The sequence below is a fragment of the Microtus oregoni genome, unplaced genomic scaffold, assembly GCF_018167655.1.
Source record: "Microtus oregoni isolate MIOR12 unplaced genomic scaffold, Mior012 000092F_ref0000046, whole genome shotgun sequence".
Classification (NCBI taxonomy): Eukaryota; Metazoa; Chordata; class Mammalia; order Rodentia; family Cricetidae; genus Microtus; species Microtus oregoni.
This window is the reverse complement of record NW_024544604.1, coordinates 2127728-2144144: the sequence shown is the minus strand read 5'-3', so window position 1 is coordinate 2144144 and position 16417 is coordinate 2127728. Positions and strand designations below refer to the sequence as shown.

The following is a 16417-nucleotide window of genomic DNA, read 5'->3' as shown; positions in this document are numbered from 1 at the left end:
ATTCGTAATTGGTGGAGAAATACAGCAAAGAGCGCAACTTTATTAATAATACTAATTTATCGAGCACATCTTTAAACTTCAATAGTACATTAAATTGTGGCGCTCCTTTACTGTTAGGTGCAATTAGGAGTAAGTTGTTATACTATATTGACAATTTCCTATTTGGGGTATTGCCTCAAAAGATTATGGAATTGCACTGGTTTGCTGCTTATGAAATGTACCATCAGGAAGATTAACTTTGTTTTAACCCAATGATGATACAAACATATTTTTTTAAATATTGCAAATTGTGCAAAAATGAAAACCCTTTTGGTGAAGTAGATTCTATTCACTCTAGTATGTGATGTTTGACCAGTCCCTAGTTATTTATGGCTTCTCAACATGGTTCACTGATTTCTACAAAATCCATTTTAAAAATTCTGTTAGTTTGGTGCCACTACATCCAAGAGACTGGAGTGGCCTATACCAGATCCTGAGACCAAACTATTATTCTTACAGTGTTCCATTCTTACTGCTGGGACATCTCTATAATACAAATAATACTGCATTTTCAAGAGCAAAAGGAGTTTACCGCTGCTACAGTCTTCAGAAGACACCTCTAATATTAAAAGCCCTAAAAGATACAAGACTGATTATTTGACGCAATATGCTTATTTGAATATATCTATATATAAGTATTACCACATTCAACTTGAATCAAATTTAATGACACAATTTATTTTACTGGTAATTGCCACTTACACACAGACATCCCACTAAAATATGCTGTAATAAGGTCATTTGCTAAAGACAGTAGACAAGTATAGATTTTATGCCTTTTTTATACTGATTGCTAAGTCACAGCTATTTCACACACAATACAAGATTATACACTGAGGAACACATCACACAAAATATATGAAGAAAATTTCAGTAGAACTGCATTATTCTATATGAAGGAATTCTGTTTACACATACACACAGGTGTTTTACCCATCTCCATTCTTTTGGAGTGCTCATTGAAAGCATAACACAAGGGATCGTATTGGGGTACTTCAGGAAGACCTTTAAGACATAAATCTTCAGCTACTTTCAATTTAGTAAGTGAATATTCCATAACAAAAGTGGTATCTTGCCTTTCAGGTGATTCTGAGTACAAAGATAAGTCTGCTTCATGTGTCATACAATTCGCTGGCCCTCCTTCCACCCCAATGCAGAACAAAAACACAGATTTGGTTTTCCATTTAAGTAACTTTTCAAAGTTGATTCAGAATGGGTGAATAACAGGTACCCCCAAAGGAAATGAAGACGCAGAGAATCCTGAAGATGAGAGACTTTGTCATTTGTGAAGGGAACTAGATGGAAAGGACAAGGTTCAATATTTAAAGATAAAAATGAATATTCTTTTAAATCTTAACAGCATCACCCATTAGGTCCCAATTTATTAACACTTTCAATTTATAAAATAAGGGGAGAGACTTTGTTCGTGTAGGAACTACTTTGGTTTTTGTCTTTTATGACATAATAAAAGACATAAAAACAATATGGCCAGTCCTGTTTATGGATTAGAAATAAGATACATGTGGCCACTACCTTATTCTCATTGCACAGGCACTCTTGTGGCAGCTTGCCCTGTACTTGTGATCTGACTACAGAATAGTCCTAATTCTGGTTGCAACTGACCTCGAGGTCAGCCCTTCTGTCTAAAGTAGAATCAAGTCTTGTTGAGCCCCATGCTCTTAGCTAAGGACAGATGTGGACAAAGATACAGAGGAAGCCTGCCTTCGTAGGAGAAGAGAGGTCATGTGTGTGATTAAACAGACATAGGGGGTAAAAAATCCATTATCAGAATGAGATGTTTAGAGACACGTGATGACACATGCTGACTTGAAGGTGAATTAGGATTAAAGAGATTTCAGTAAGCAAAAACAAAAAGGCCCAGTGGTAAGGCTATACTTGTTTAGTCTCATTAAATGCACATGTACAAATTATCTTCAGATATCACGCTTTGGTAAGCAACCCCCAAGCCTGATCCTGTCTTCTAGCTTGCCTTTCTCTAGCCAAATTTATGCTAAGATCACATGACCTTGGTAAATTTGAGGGTTAGTCATCCCAGCTATTAATTTGAGACATAATAATTTAAAGGAGGCTTCACAAGCAGCATAATTCTATTCCTACAGGTAACACACTTCTGATGACCAAATTAAAAAAAATGCAGATCAAAATCAGTGTTAAATTATGCTATTTCCCAATTCATTTTTTGCTATATAGTTATGGCCTGGATGTTCCTTTTCTTCAGTTATTGGCAACAGAATCCTTTATTTTCAGTCAGCAAAATAAATATTTGTGTTAAAGAGAGCGTCTAGACTATACCACCCATTCCTCTGGAGGAAATTCTTTCAAGTCAGAACCTTCTGAGGCACAAACACCACAGTCAGAATTGGTAGTGGAATATAAAATATATAGTTACCCTTCTAGTGTTCTGGGCCCCAAACACTGCATCTTCATGTGAAATGTGTTTGTTTAGTTTTTAAATATAAACTGAGCATAATTTTATGTGCACATAGTAGGAACCTAAAACATAGAAGCCTTTTTAAATAATAAAGAACCCATATTGACAAATAACTCCTATGACAACTGTATGAATTAGGCAAGGTACCTAACTATATAAAATACCCCCCAAAAAGTGTCAGAACAAGGATTTAGGATTTCTAACATGGTTCTCTTGACATTACTACTTCCTTTTAATTGTGTCTTTTCTTTGATGATTTGTTCTTAACACTGGGACTACGGCCTAGGGCAGCATGCATGCTAGAAAGGTGTTCTACTATAGAATTACATCCTCAGCCTGTGTATACTTTCTTAGCCTGGTTATATATCCCAAACTCATATTTTTTGCATTGAAATTACTGAGATATACTCTCTACAGAAACCAAAACACGGGGAGGAGGCGGAAATTTTTTCAATAAAAAAAAAGAAAGAAACCAAAACAATTTGCATAACACTTTGATTAAAATCTCAAAGAAAACTAAAGAAGTAAAAAGAAGAGATGGGATTTACTAGAGAGCAAGTAAGCTGTTCTATGTAATGAATTGTCATAATTGAATACTATTATCTTAACAACATGGTCAATTGCCTGGAAAAAAGTCAGTGGGAAATATACACTGTCAAGCTTCTGTTCTCTTCAAATACCAGGTTACAAACTGAAAAGATGTAATGTGGCAATGAGATAGGGTAAATTAAATATAGACAGTTAAGGGTAGAAAGAAAGGCAAGTAACTGTGTTAATGCCACAAAGCTACAGTGTTTTACAATATATTGCTATTGAAGTATAATGCGTCTCCTTCCTTATTGTTAAGGCTCTTTCAAAGTATCCTCAAACATCTCCACTCAGCATTCAGGACTGATTTTGTCCCATATAGTAAATAGCATGATAGCATGAACAGTAAGAGCTGAAGGGATGGCTTGGCGGTTGAGAGCATGGAGCCCCACCCCACTTTCTGGGAACCCAAGTTGGATTTCCCTTCCCAGAATTCACATCGGGTGGCTCAGAGCCGTCCATAACTGTAGTTCCAGCACTATTATGCACATATCCACACATGTACTTGTAATTAAAAATAATAAAACTGCCACAGTAGCCTTCATGCTTTAACATTAAGAATGTTACTACACATGAAATTGATTATGAAATAAATGACATGACTTAATTTCCTGCTGAAAATATGTGTCTTTCATCCCTTTCTTGGGAAAGTAATATAGAAGAGGACTCTCTAACTAGCGGTGCTTGTCTTTCAGGAAAATGGAAATGATAGGCTTAACAGCCAAAAAAAAAGTGTAGCCTTGTTTCAAATTTACTGAGATGGTACTTCAGAAAGACCACACCCAAACATGACCCCTTTTTAGACATGATATACAAAAATAGCAAGCTTTTCACAATGATCAGCACAAAGTTACGGTCACTCTATTGTATCTTTAAAAGATAGGTTCAGTTTTTCTAAAGCTCCTGGAAACATAACAGATACAACAAAGCTATGTGTCATTTCCTAGTCCTTTGGTTTTCTGGTCCACATAATGAATGATGGAAGAGGTGGGCAGATTTTTAAAGGAGGTTCCTTTGAGAGAGGGGCGGATTTGTCTACTGCAATGTTGGCATATTTCTAATCTAGAATACTGAATAAATGAACCTGAAAGGAGAAACCAGACTTCGAATCCTTGTTTTGTTCCCTCCTAGCTCTGTCTTTGGGGGGACCACCTAACACACATTGAGGGGCTGCTCAGACACAATGAAAGCATGTATTCCTTTATTGTAAAAGGCCTAATTCTGCCTGGTTATCATTAGCCTGTAGGGCCCATGCCAAAGGCATTTTAAATGAGATGTTGTAGGAGCTGTCACTGGTCCTTTCAGAAGGAGAACATTCTGTAAACAGAATCTTCCTTAGGGCTTCCAAAAGGTGCTTGCCCTCCTCAAGAAAGAACTTCTGGAATCGAATTAAGTTTTACTCCAAACAGTATTTTCACAGATGGGCAATTAAAGCCAATTTTATATGTTGAAATATGAGGGTGTGAAATGGGACCATAAGCCAACAAGGTACATATTTTGCAAAATTCATTTTGTCCCAGCTTGTGTTAACGATTGTAAACATGCAAAGAGTCATAAAATATAAAAAGACAAGTTCTTTTCTTTGGTAAGATTCTTTGAGAATCTTATGAATACAAGAGATCCTCTTTTTCAAAATAGGATCACACATATAACATTCATACAAACCCATACAAATCCATTGGTTCATACAGCTCCACAAGCCAGCACACACAGAAATATTTCTAGGCAGTAACTCCTCCCAAAGTCTATCTACAGTTCAAATAGTGCTTCAAATTATATGGTATTAAATGTATCATGTACACATATGTACCTATGTATATCCAAATAGCTAATGACTATTGAAACAATGACATCTTATACAGCATAACAGTTTTCTTTAATATGATGTTTGAACTTCAGTGGTTAAATACCGGGACTGTGGTAAACTCATATTCTCTGTATGGAAGTGACAGTTGCTTCTATTAGTGTTTAGCAATCCACTATTGGCTTGAAGTATTTTTATAACCTTTGTTATTAGCAAAAGTAAACTTAATATGATAACTAAAATCAACTGGTATGATAGTAAAGCTCTAGCATGTCCTTTGTTTTGCAAGGTAAGGTGACCAGCCAGGGAGTCCATTCCGCTCTTAATCTAATAGGATAAAATAGAATAACATTCATTCGATAACCACTTCTATTTTCCTCATTCCATGTCTTTCATGGTATTCTATGAAATATGAAAATGACTTACCTTTGTGGTAGTTACCCTGATCTTTGAGATGAGTGATTTTCACCGAGAGCATATTTTACAGTCTAATAGCTTCATAGAGATTACAAAGATGAAGGCATTTGAAGAATTACTAACATATACAATATACAGGTCACACTTCAAGTTGAGACAAACACATGACAACAACACTTATTTGCTAGATAAGAATTTCCCTGTCTTCTTTTTTGTTTGTTTATGGTACTAGGCATGGAACTAGGGCCTTGTGCAAGCTAAAAAAGCCACACCCCTAAGCTACTAAGCTTAGGCTGCCACTAAAATTACACTCCTTCCTGCCCGGAATCTCACTATACTGAGCTCTAGGAAAGAAAACAAAACTAGGGAAAGAGATATTCTAAGACCCAAGGAAGCTTGAAATTTCAGTGTTTAAAATAAGTTATGATATGATGTTTTTAAAGTGCCCATGATAGTGATTTAAAAAATACCCACATGCATATTCAAATATCTCCACTCAAAAAAAAATCATGAACTTCAGCAAGCAAAGGCCTAGGACAATCAAGGGTTTCATTTCATGTCCTTCACCATGACACTTGATCCCTGCTAACAGTTTTTAAGAGGGCAAAATTATTTTACATATTTTAGATTATTAAGATTGTCTTCACTTCTAAATTTAAGGGTGGAGGGTATAGACAGATGGTCAAATTTGCTCTCCAGTTTTCAAAGGGTTGCCAGTCTATCCCCATCATCTCCAGTTCACTTTTGCCTTCAGTGTCATGAACTGGAAAACATTATTTTCCTTTTGCTTTCTCTCGATCTTCGGTTTTACATCTCTCCCCTGAAACATCAAATCTGTGATTTTTAGATGAGTTGTGGCATCTTTGCTTGGCAGGCTCTCTCTCCAGTCTGGTATCACGCTGCTTCATCAGGCTGAGCTCATCCTTCTGGCAGCAATGTGAAGGCTCATAGTTGTGATGCCATTGGATGTGGATTATGTGGGAAACTGCCTAGAGGAGGCCCAGGAAATCTCAGGGGACTTCTGCCAGGATGCAATGGGAGATGGAGCCTTTAAACAAAGACGCTGAAGAGAGGGAATTCAGCCTGATTGGGCTGTAGCAAATCAATGAGAAAGCAAACCGTGCCAGAGAAGCCTTCATACAAGCTATATATGCTTTCAAGGACCCGTGAACCAGCTTTGAATTCTTCAGTGAACAAGAATTGTGCAAACCTAAGAGAAGAAGAAAGCACGAACAGATTTAATATGACTGTGTCCATGTGACCTGCTACAGGATGCTCTTCTTCTTTTATGAAGTTAAAGTTTTAGTGTCAGGTTGTTTTCAGAATTATGTAATTAATTTGAGAAAACTCCATTCTCTAGAGAAAAAAAAAGATCAGTTATATAAGTCTTTGTGTTTTGCAACAGAGTTTGTTGCCAAACAAATCCAACTATTTTTAGGAGCTGCTAATCAAAGCACATTGGAATTTTCTGAGATTCTATTCCTTCCACTGTCCAATAATTATAAGTGAAAAAGTCACATAAATCATCCTACTTTTGTTTATCTTGAACCAAAGCAAACTTATATATCACTGTTCCTTTTTTAAAAATCTAAATATTTGTGTTTCTGGAAGCATATTATTTCTGAACTCGGTCTCATTTATATGTGACAGAGCACAGAGGCTGAAAATAAATGTGAGGGTTTTACACAATCTGCTTTGGGCAACAAAGGATGAAGATGAATGGGAGAATGCAAGCAACTTTTCATAATGGTGCCATCAAATAGTAAATTCAACTATGAGGCATTGCTCTTAAGACAATTTGCCTTTAAAATAAGTCACTGATCTCTAAAATTTTGGTGAAAAACATTTTTCTTTGACTTTCATTTTCTTATTTAAATTAACTAAACAACATTGTATAGTAGTCTCCAGCCTTTCCAATGCTCTCACCAATATCATGGTTTTTAACTATCTTATTCCTTTGTCATCATCAACAAAAATATTCTCCAATTCTGATGCTGGTGAGGCCTGAGAGTTTGTACTGTCATAAAGTTAGATTATTACAGCCACCACAGGAGTCCTATCAAGAGTAATTACTCATTAGGTCTTTTGTGGGCCATTGAAACTATTGCAGGCAGCTTAAAATAAATGAGGAAATAAATTGCAATTCCACTTGTTACTGATTTTCTATCAACTGTTTTCTTAAATATGCAGTCATTTAAATAAGAGTTTGCACTTCTAAACAGCAAAGAATTATTAATATTAAGAATTGAAGAAAGTGTGGAATATCTACACATTAGAGTACTACACTGCAGTAAAAAACAATGACTTCTCGAATTTTGCATGCAAATGGATGGAAATAGAAAACACTATTCTGAGTGAGGTAACCCAGACCCAAAAAGATGAATATGGGATGTACTCACTCATAATTGGTTTCTAGCCATAAATAAGGGTCACGGAATCTACAATTGGTGATCCTAAAGAAGCTAAGTAAGAAGTTGAACCAAAGGAAAAACATATAGTTATCCTCTTGGCTATGGGAAGTAGACAAAATTGCGGGGGAGAAAATTGGGATCTTGGGGGTGGGGTGGGATGGGGGTAAGGGGAGATGGGGAGAGAAAAGTGACAAGGGGAGGATGGGGGGAACTTGGGGAAAAAGGAAGATTGGGATAAAGGAAGGTAGGATAGGGGAGCACGGAAGCACAATTCTTAGTTAAGGGAGCCACCTTAGGGTTGGCAAGAGACTTGAACCTAGAGTGGCTCCCAGGAGCCCAAGCCGAGGTCCCCAGTTAGTTCCTTGGGCAGCTGAGGATAGGGAACCGGAAATGACCCTAGCCTCTAGCAATACTGACGAATATCTTGCATATCATCATAGAACCTTCATCTGGTGATGGATGGAGATAGAGACAGAGACCCACACTGGAGCACTGGACTGAGCTCCCAAAGTCCCAATGAGGAGCAGAAGGAGGGAGAACATGAGCAAAGAAGTCAGGACCACGAGGGGTGCACAGTGGAGCTGATCTACTGGGAGCTCACCAAGGCCAGCTGGACTGTGACTGAAAAAGCATGGGTTAAAACTGGACTCTCTGAACATGGCGAACAATGAGGGCTGATGAGAAGCCAAGGACAATGGCACGGGGTTTTGATCCTATGCAATGTGCTGGCTTTGTGGGAGCCTAGCCAGTTTGGATGTTCACTTTCCTAGATATGGACAGAGGGGGGAGGACCTAGGACTTACCACAGGGCAGGGAATCCTGACTGCTCTTTGGACTGGAGAAGGAGGGGGAGAGGAGTGGGAGGAGGGGAAGAAGGATGGGAGGAGGGAGAGAAGGGTGGGAGGAGGGGGAGGGAAATGCGAGGCTGGGAGGAGGTGGAAACTTGTTTTTTTTTTCTTCCTTTTCTCAATAATAAAAAAAAATGAAAAAAAAAGAATTAACTCAATATGTATAATTACATATAAATAAGTTTATAAATTATTATTTAGAAGTAATAATTTATAAATGATGAGGTTTTCTTAGCTCAGTGTTTTTTATAGAACCATTAGGCTTTTATATGTACTGTACCCAATATTGTCCATTCTTTTTAGTTCTGTAATTACCATTCAGGCTCCCATTTTAGCTGAGAATTATTGAGAAAAATGGTTAATTTGATTTGGGGAACAGTGAGTACATTTTTGACACAACAGTTTTCATTTTACTACTGATACCATTTTCAGAAATGAGTAATGTATATATATGCAAAGATAAAACTTAGAAATGATAAAACTCAAATTTAGTAATAACAAAAGTTAATCTTTACATAGAAGTTATATATTCCAGGCATTATTTAAAATGATTTTCTTGTATTTATTTGCAAATTTTTTATAATAAAGTTTTAAAAACTTAAAAAATAAAATAATTTTCATGTGTTAACTTATTTAAACCAGCCAACACATCTGAGAAATGGGCACTATTTCACATAACCAATATGATTCTGGGTATATCCTTTCAAAAGGATTCTCACAACTATGAGGGACCACTCTTTGGCCTCGACTAAATGACAACTCAGATACAAGAGAATCAAATCATATGGGGGGTGTGGCTGAAAAGCCTCCTAACTTATCAGACATAAGTGCCACCCAGAACACCAAGACCTCTTCTGAGGACCTACACAGACAGCTTGCACATGCCTTCAAAGGGACTGCTCAGTTTCCTACCAGTTTATTTATAGTCTATTCATAGTCTTTCTGACACAGCATATACAGTTAATCAGTATGGAGTTATTTCTATTCAAAACAATGCTGTCTGCTCTACATCTGGTTTCCATATGTATCAACGCTTCAGGGAATAAACTACAGAGACTAATTTAGGAATTTACTTGCTAACAAAACAAAGGTAATATCCACTACAGAAGCAAGAGAAGAAACAAGAGACATGGTAACTATTAATAGAAATTAGGAATTAGAAATTATTTCCCTTCAGTTGCAAGGTCTGGAGGTTCACAGTGTAAGAAATTAGTAACCCATGATGACTCTGCCTCCTGCATAGGCAACTTCCCTCCTACACAGAAGGCAGGAAAGAATAATCTATTCATACAGGGTAAAAGGCAGCACTGTTTATAATGAAATTATTGGAAACTGGAGTCAAATATTCTTGTTTTAGTAAGACTAACAAAAATGTTAGACAAGGCCCTTTATGTATTCATATAGCATAATCACCAAGATAACAAGGCACTATCATTTGTATAAGAAAAACAAAATTTGATATATATTCCCATATTTGCAGACAACAACTTGGGAAGACACACCAGACAATATCTCCAGGGAAGTCAATTAAATGGCTGGGGGGGGGGATGATCGTTATGCTATGCTCCTTTTTATTACACATTTGAAACCAGGGGACTATATTACCTGCTTAGAAAATCAATTAGATTAAGATTTCAAAAATTAGAACTCAGAATGTAGTAGACAAATACTAGCACATAAGAAGCTCTGGTTTTAATCCTTAGCACCTCATAAAATGGTGTGGTAGTGTACATCTGTAAGTTTAGAACCTGCAAAACTAAAGAGTCAGGAATTCAAGGTCGTTGATCACTATATAGGGAATTTAAGACCAGCCTAAGACACAAAAGATCTTGTCTCAAGGGCAAAAGGGATTTGTAAGAATATGTGCATGAAAACAGCTGACCTTTGAGCACGGTAGATGTATTTGGAGTTTCCTGTAAGACGGTATAGCAGAAGGAAGACATAGGCACTGCCGGCTACACCATGGCAAATCCCTGGCCCCTTCTTCAGTAGGCCTTTCTGCCATGTTAGCTCCCCACAGCGTATGCATGTATCCAGGTACTGTGGTTTCTTGGAAACAAGATAAGCTTTGGCAAACAGATAAGCAATTCCTGTAAAAACATCAATGACAATAAGAGGTGACTTTCAGGACTTAATAACATACTTCTCAAAGGTGTACACCTCCTGAATCCCCATCCAGTGTCTTTTGTTTTTACATTCCTAGCTACATTTCCAAAGAGAAGACTTCTAAAGCACGGCAACTAATATGACCCATTATCCCATAGAAGTTCAGAATTTGCAATGTTTATATATTTATAACAATACCCGTTTGCTTAAGAGCAAAGAAGGAGCCTTTCCAGGAATAACAGTGCAATCAGACAACCTCAATAAGATGTCTACTCCAGCTTTGAGGTTAGCCCTTCCCATATTTCATGTTCCACGGAAATAAACATTCTTTCGAAACTTGCCAGTACAGAAGCAAGAGCAGAAACAAGAGACATGACAACTATTAATTGAAATTATTTTCCCCAAGTTGCAAGGTCGGCCAGTCCATAGTGAAATTAATAATCCAAGATGACTCCAGCTCCTACATAGCCTACTTTCCTCCTTGCCAGAAGGCAGGAAAGGGCTAAGAGACTAGCACAGTGGTAGAAGGCTTGTCTAGCGAGTGTGAGGCGCTGGGATTTGTGCCTAGCACCCTCCAAAATTATATTTTTAAAGTGGAAACAATGGCCTTGAATAGAATAAATGTCTTGATGGGCTCACCCACTAAAATTTAGGTAGACACTGTGACTAAAATAAGGCATGGGCCCATGCTGCTGTCAGCAAAACTAGAGATCAGACAAGTGAAAACCATCCTGATGGAAACAGTCAGGGGAGGCCTTGGATGGAAGCTGGCGTTTTCTGGGGTTTGTAGGCTACATAAGAAACGCCAGGCCCAAGACGAGGCAGGGAAAACATATTAGGCACCAAAGATCACAGAGGCTAAGAGGTTCAAGACATCTAAGTTTAAACCACAAGTCAGGGTGGCAGCATCCTAACCAAGGGACCAGGACGGTAAAAGAGTAAGAATGAGTTCAGATTCTGGATGGTATGATAGTTTTGTTAGGCATTTTAGACTGTATACTGTGGGTGATAGGGAACTACTAGAAGTCTTTTATTATGAACTGGTTGGTTTTGATTTTTGAATAACAATGTGATTGTTCGTACATAGTATTATGAGGAAACACCTAAAGAAAGACAGAAGAGCTCCGAGCTAGCTTTGTTAGCGGAAAAATGGAGATGAAATTTGCCGAAGAATAATTTCATAGGACATAGTGACTGTTTAGACCAACTGAGCATGAACTATATGGCAGAGGCTGATTTTAAAAGGCCTCTGTCTGAACCTAGACAAAGAGGACCCTAAGAGAGACATATGTGGATCTAATCTACATGCGAAGTAGAAAAAGACAAGATCTCCTGAGTAAATTGGGAGCATGCAGACCATGGGAGAGGGTAAAAGGAGAGGGGAGTGGCAGGGAGGGGAGCAGAGAAAATGTACAGCTCAATGAAAATCAATAAAAAAAGGCCTCTGTCTTTAATGGATTTTATAGCTTAATCTGGAGGTGCAAACTAGGCTATGTAACAACAAATATAGTTATGGAAACACACAGGAAGAGTCCCTGCTGGTGGGAAAGGCCTACTAGACTATCATCTTATAATTGAGTTCTGGATGATGAGCAGTAATCAATGAGGTAACTGACTCAGCTTCCCTTTATCTTATCAGGAAACAGACCACGCCTGAATTCTTTTAACAGCTGGCTGCTAACACACGTCCTGGATTCCTGCCTTTAGAGATTGCCCCACAGGCAAACAGAAAATTGTATCAAATACTCAGCCCTCTGGAGCTATCATGGAATACAAAAGTCTACTACTCCCTTGCCTGAACACAGAACCAAACTTTCAGTGGATCTTGTGCCTATTAACATCCCTCAGAATCAGACAGAATAAAGCCAGTCTCCATGAAAGCCATTTCTCTGGCTTTTATTAGCTTCTTTGTCCAACAACCCTTGGCCTAGTAGGTTCCCTTGAGAGTACAGCCTGCTTCCAGACACACAGAAAAGAGTGTGTTAGGTGGAAAGTGGTTGAGCCAAGGAAAAGCCAAAGGGTTCCCTATTATACGGGCACCATAGCATGATACAGAAAGCCCTTCATGAACAACATCCTGTTCTGTCCGCTAGCTGCTTCTTCATTCCTGGACTGAAGTTTCTGACTTTCATAAAACCAGACTACCTACAGTGCTCCAATGCTACTGAGTGCCTGTTATTCTTGGAAGAAGCCTCCTGTATTTCCTGGCACAACTCAACTCAGAAATCACTTTCTTTAGGAAGCCTTCACTGAATCTGGAGGCAGCATGAGAAATCTCTCTTCTTGGATCCTATCTCACACTATATATAATGTAGCACTTATACATAACCAAATTTAAACTATCTGTTTCCATGTCTGCCTCCCCTGCTCTAAGGCAAACCACTAAAGGGCAGGAATTTTTATCATATTCCTTTTCTTTTCTCCTCATCTGGTGTGGTGCTTTGCTACCAAATAGTTCCACAAATGTCTGTTGATCCTGCAATACCTCATTTAGCACCCTTGCACAGTGGTTCTCAAACTGTGAGCCTCAAACCCTTTCACAGGGATTTCATATCAGATACCCTGCATATCAGATATTTGGATTACCCCTCATAACCATTTCAAAATGACAGTTATGAAGTAGCAATGAGAATAAGTTTATGGTTGGGATCACCACAATGTGCGCAATTGTATCAAAGGGTTGTAGTTTTAGGAGAGGTCACCACAACGTGCGAAACTGTATCAAAGGGTTGTAGCATTAGAAAGGTTGAGCACCACTGATTTAGTGGAAGCTGGCACTAGAAGCAGAGCAGAGATGTATAAAAGAAGATAGACTGAGATGATTTCAATTGCTATATCAAGCATTAGCCCCAGATAGTAAAAAAAAAAAAAAAAAAAAAAGCTATGGATCCTAGGGCTCTGGACAGAGTAGGGCCTTGAACATATTCTAAATTTGTTAGCACCTACTCTGACCTAATGGAAACCATCCTAACGCTTCTGATTCTTAAAGGAAAGGATGTCATGTTTCTTTGACTGTGATGGGAATTAGCACAGCTCTTTCCTACGACCACTAATTAGTCTTCAATGATATAAAACAGAAGTCAGTGATGGTAGATGACTTTGCCAAATACAACCAGGAAATTAAATCACAACTTAATAAAGATGGTTTGGGGAGACGAAATCTTTGAAATGTGGGGTCTTCAGAGACTTGTGACAGATAGAATACACTACTTCAACATACTGGAGCATCACCACCCAGGTTCATGCTAGGATGTGTAATTTTGTTGAGTCATTACAAACTTAACTACCAATCTGTGCTCCAGGAGCATTGCTCTTTATTCAAAGTCACCTACCCAAGAGCCTTAGTGGAATGAAATTTCAAAACTGCTCACACCTGTGTTTCACACAGAATAAAGGAAGTGCACTGTCAGTGTTATCAAAGTAATGCTGTAACCTGATGCAGCCAGGAAGGTTATTTTAGCCACAGCATTTGTTTTAATGATTCTGCAAATGACTTCCATCCTGTATTTCAGAGTTATCAAGGTTATGAAAGGATCACATGAGTCTTCCTGCAATACTTTATTGTATTTAAGAACACAAAGCTACATGTCACTGTAGGTATTTATAAAAGCATCTGAGATACTTCCCTTAGGAATGGCAAAGGTCCAGATGTGAAGATGTGTCAATGATGACAAAAATACTGAGATTCACTACTCCACTTCAGCATACTCATTTCAGATTTTTTTTTTAAAAAAAAGAGATTTTTTTTCAAGGTCACTTGTTAGAGTTACAATTAGACCCCAGGGTTGCTCATCTATAGTCAAGAACTAGTTATGTATTTCATACCTAATATCTAGGGTAGTCACTTGTAGAGGTGAGCTGAAAGAAAGCCCATAGGAAGCTAAGGTGTGAATAAGGTAGCATTAATGAAGTTCCACACTATAGATTATCTCTGGCAGATTTTTAATCATAGGAATGGTCTGTCATCCCAAACCATCTGTGCTGTTCACAAATCTGTTCTCAAAATTTTTCTCAAATAAATAAAATTATTTTTTTCTAGGCCATTTCCTGTTGAATTTGGAGAGAAATTTCTTGTAGTCAGCTTCAGTGAGATCTTGACTGTCTCTGACTTGCAATGACCAGTTTTATAATCACTATTAGGTGAGGGCTGAGGTAAGCAGAAATAACGACCTTATTTAATTAGCTAATCGGTTTCTTTTTCATACTCTGGTGACTACATGGACTTAGTTTTGATTTGAAGCAATATATTTATGTTACTCTTCTTAAAACACTTAGAGTGAATGTTACAGGAGGGTAAATAAAGTCTCCAATGTCATGAATCCTATCCATGACCTGCTGAAACAAATGGCATTTGGTATTCAGAAAGGGTACAATAACAGTCATTTAAACACCTACTTCAACAGGCTCACCCACTCATTTTAGTAGATTTCTTTCTACTCTATTAAGGGCTTTTACTAGCATACTGAGTCCTTTTAAAATAGTCTATATTTAATTTGGGACATCTCCAGAATTTAGGAATCCTGGGATGCTTGGAGAATATCCAGAGACCACCGCTGAGAATGATTAAGGGGAAGGAGAAATAGAAGTATTGAGTATAACAAGAAACATGATTTCCAGAATGGGAAATAACTGCTGTGTTTTTTCTCCCCAAAAAGGTCAAAGCAAGAAGTAATGGGCACAAATTATACCTGACAGCAACTAGGCCGAACATAATGTACTATGTCTTGGTACTTTTAAAATACACAATTTGCCATTCCTTCCATAGTTAAATGTGGCAGGCAAAGAAAATATGACAGTAGACAGTGACATATTATTCAAACTGTATCAAGGATAAAACAGAACTCTAATTTGATTAGAGAACATTAATTACAGGAAGAAGGGAGGCAATAAAAATCAGGTAACAAGACAAAAATAAATCAAATGCAATTTAAAGTTGTGCTCTTCTGTTTGAAGCACAGCCTGGTAAACTAAATTCATTCATAATCAAAATATTTTGGAAGGGGAGATTATAAAAGCATTATATACACATGAAATTGTCAAAAATAAATTTAATAACTGTATTATTTGATAATTCCAGTCTCCTTGTCAATTAACCGAATTTATTTGTTTGAATTTAACTTCTTTTAAATTATTCCTTCTTCAAAAGGCTAGTTAGTTGTATAATGGGATTTGTAAAACGTGGGATAGAATAGTGAAGTTTTTCTGGGTTCAAGGCTCAATTTCAGAATTCATTGGGGGATGAGTTGTTATTTCATTAGACATTTTATTAATTATTACTGGAAATACTCAGTTGACCAAGAATTTCAAAGCCATGCATCTGAAACTTAAAGATTAACACAAGTTTCATAAGGATACTGGTCAAATATACGTTGTAATTCACTGGGTTGTGATAGATCCTAGGATTAGAGATTTACAAGCTGTGAGGCTCCTAGGCATGACAGAGGCCACCACGTAAGTGATCAGGCTGTGGATGTGCACTTTCCAATGTAGCTAAAAAGACTCTAAAATGCAGCATTTGATTATAATGTTACATAACTTTAAAATCAACAGGAAATTTTAAGGATTTCAATGTCTGAAAGAATGTACACTAACATTATTTTTAGTGCTCTGGATTGAACCCAGGTCCTCTGTGTTCCAGGCAAACATTCTACCAGCAGTGCCTTTAGTCCCTAGCCCAGTCATATCTATTTTTAAATTTGTATTCTACTAAAATAATATTTGGGTTACATATTATTAAAATTAATTCTACCCA

The 16417-nt window shown here is 37.5% G+C and overlaps 1 protein-coding gene across 1 annotated transcript in view; it reads right to left on the bottom strand.

Moving 5' to 3' along the window:
* Positions 1-6342: 6342 nt before the first annotated feature.
* The window catches only part of LOC121442678 (lanC-like protein 3), a 104282-nt gene continuing 94207 nt past the window's right edge, over positions 6343-16417 (bottom strand). Inside the window, exons 6-7 of the mRNA XM_041644289.1 lie at positions 10442-10649; positions 6343-6510 (exon numbers count right to left, since the gene is read on the bottom strand). Coding sequence (XP_041500223.1) covers positions 6351-6510; positions 10442-10649 — 368 coding nt within the window. The 3' untranslated portion in view covers positions 6343-6350. The remainder of the gene's footprint in view (positions 6511-10441; positions 10650-16417) is intronic.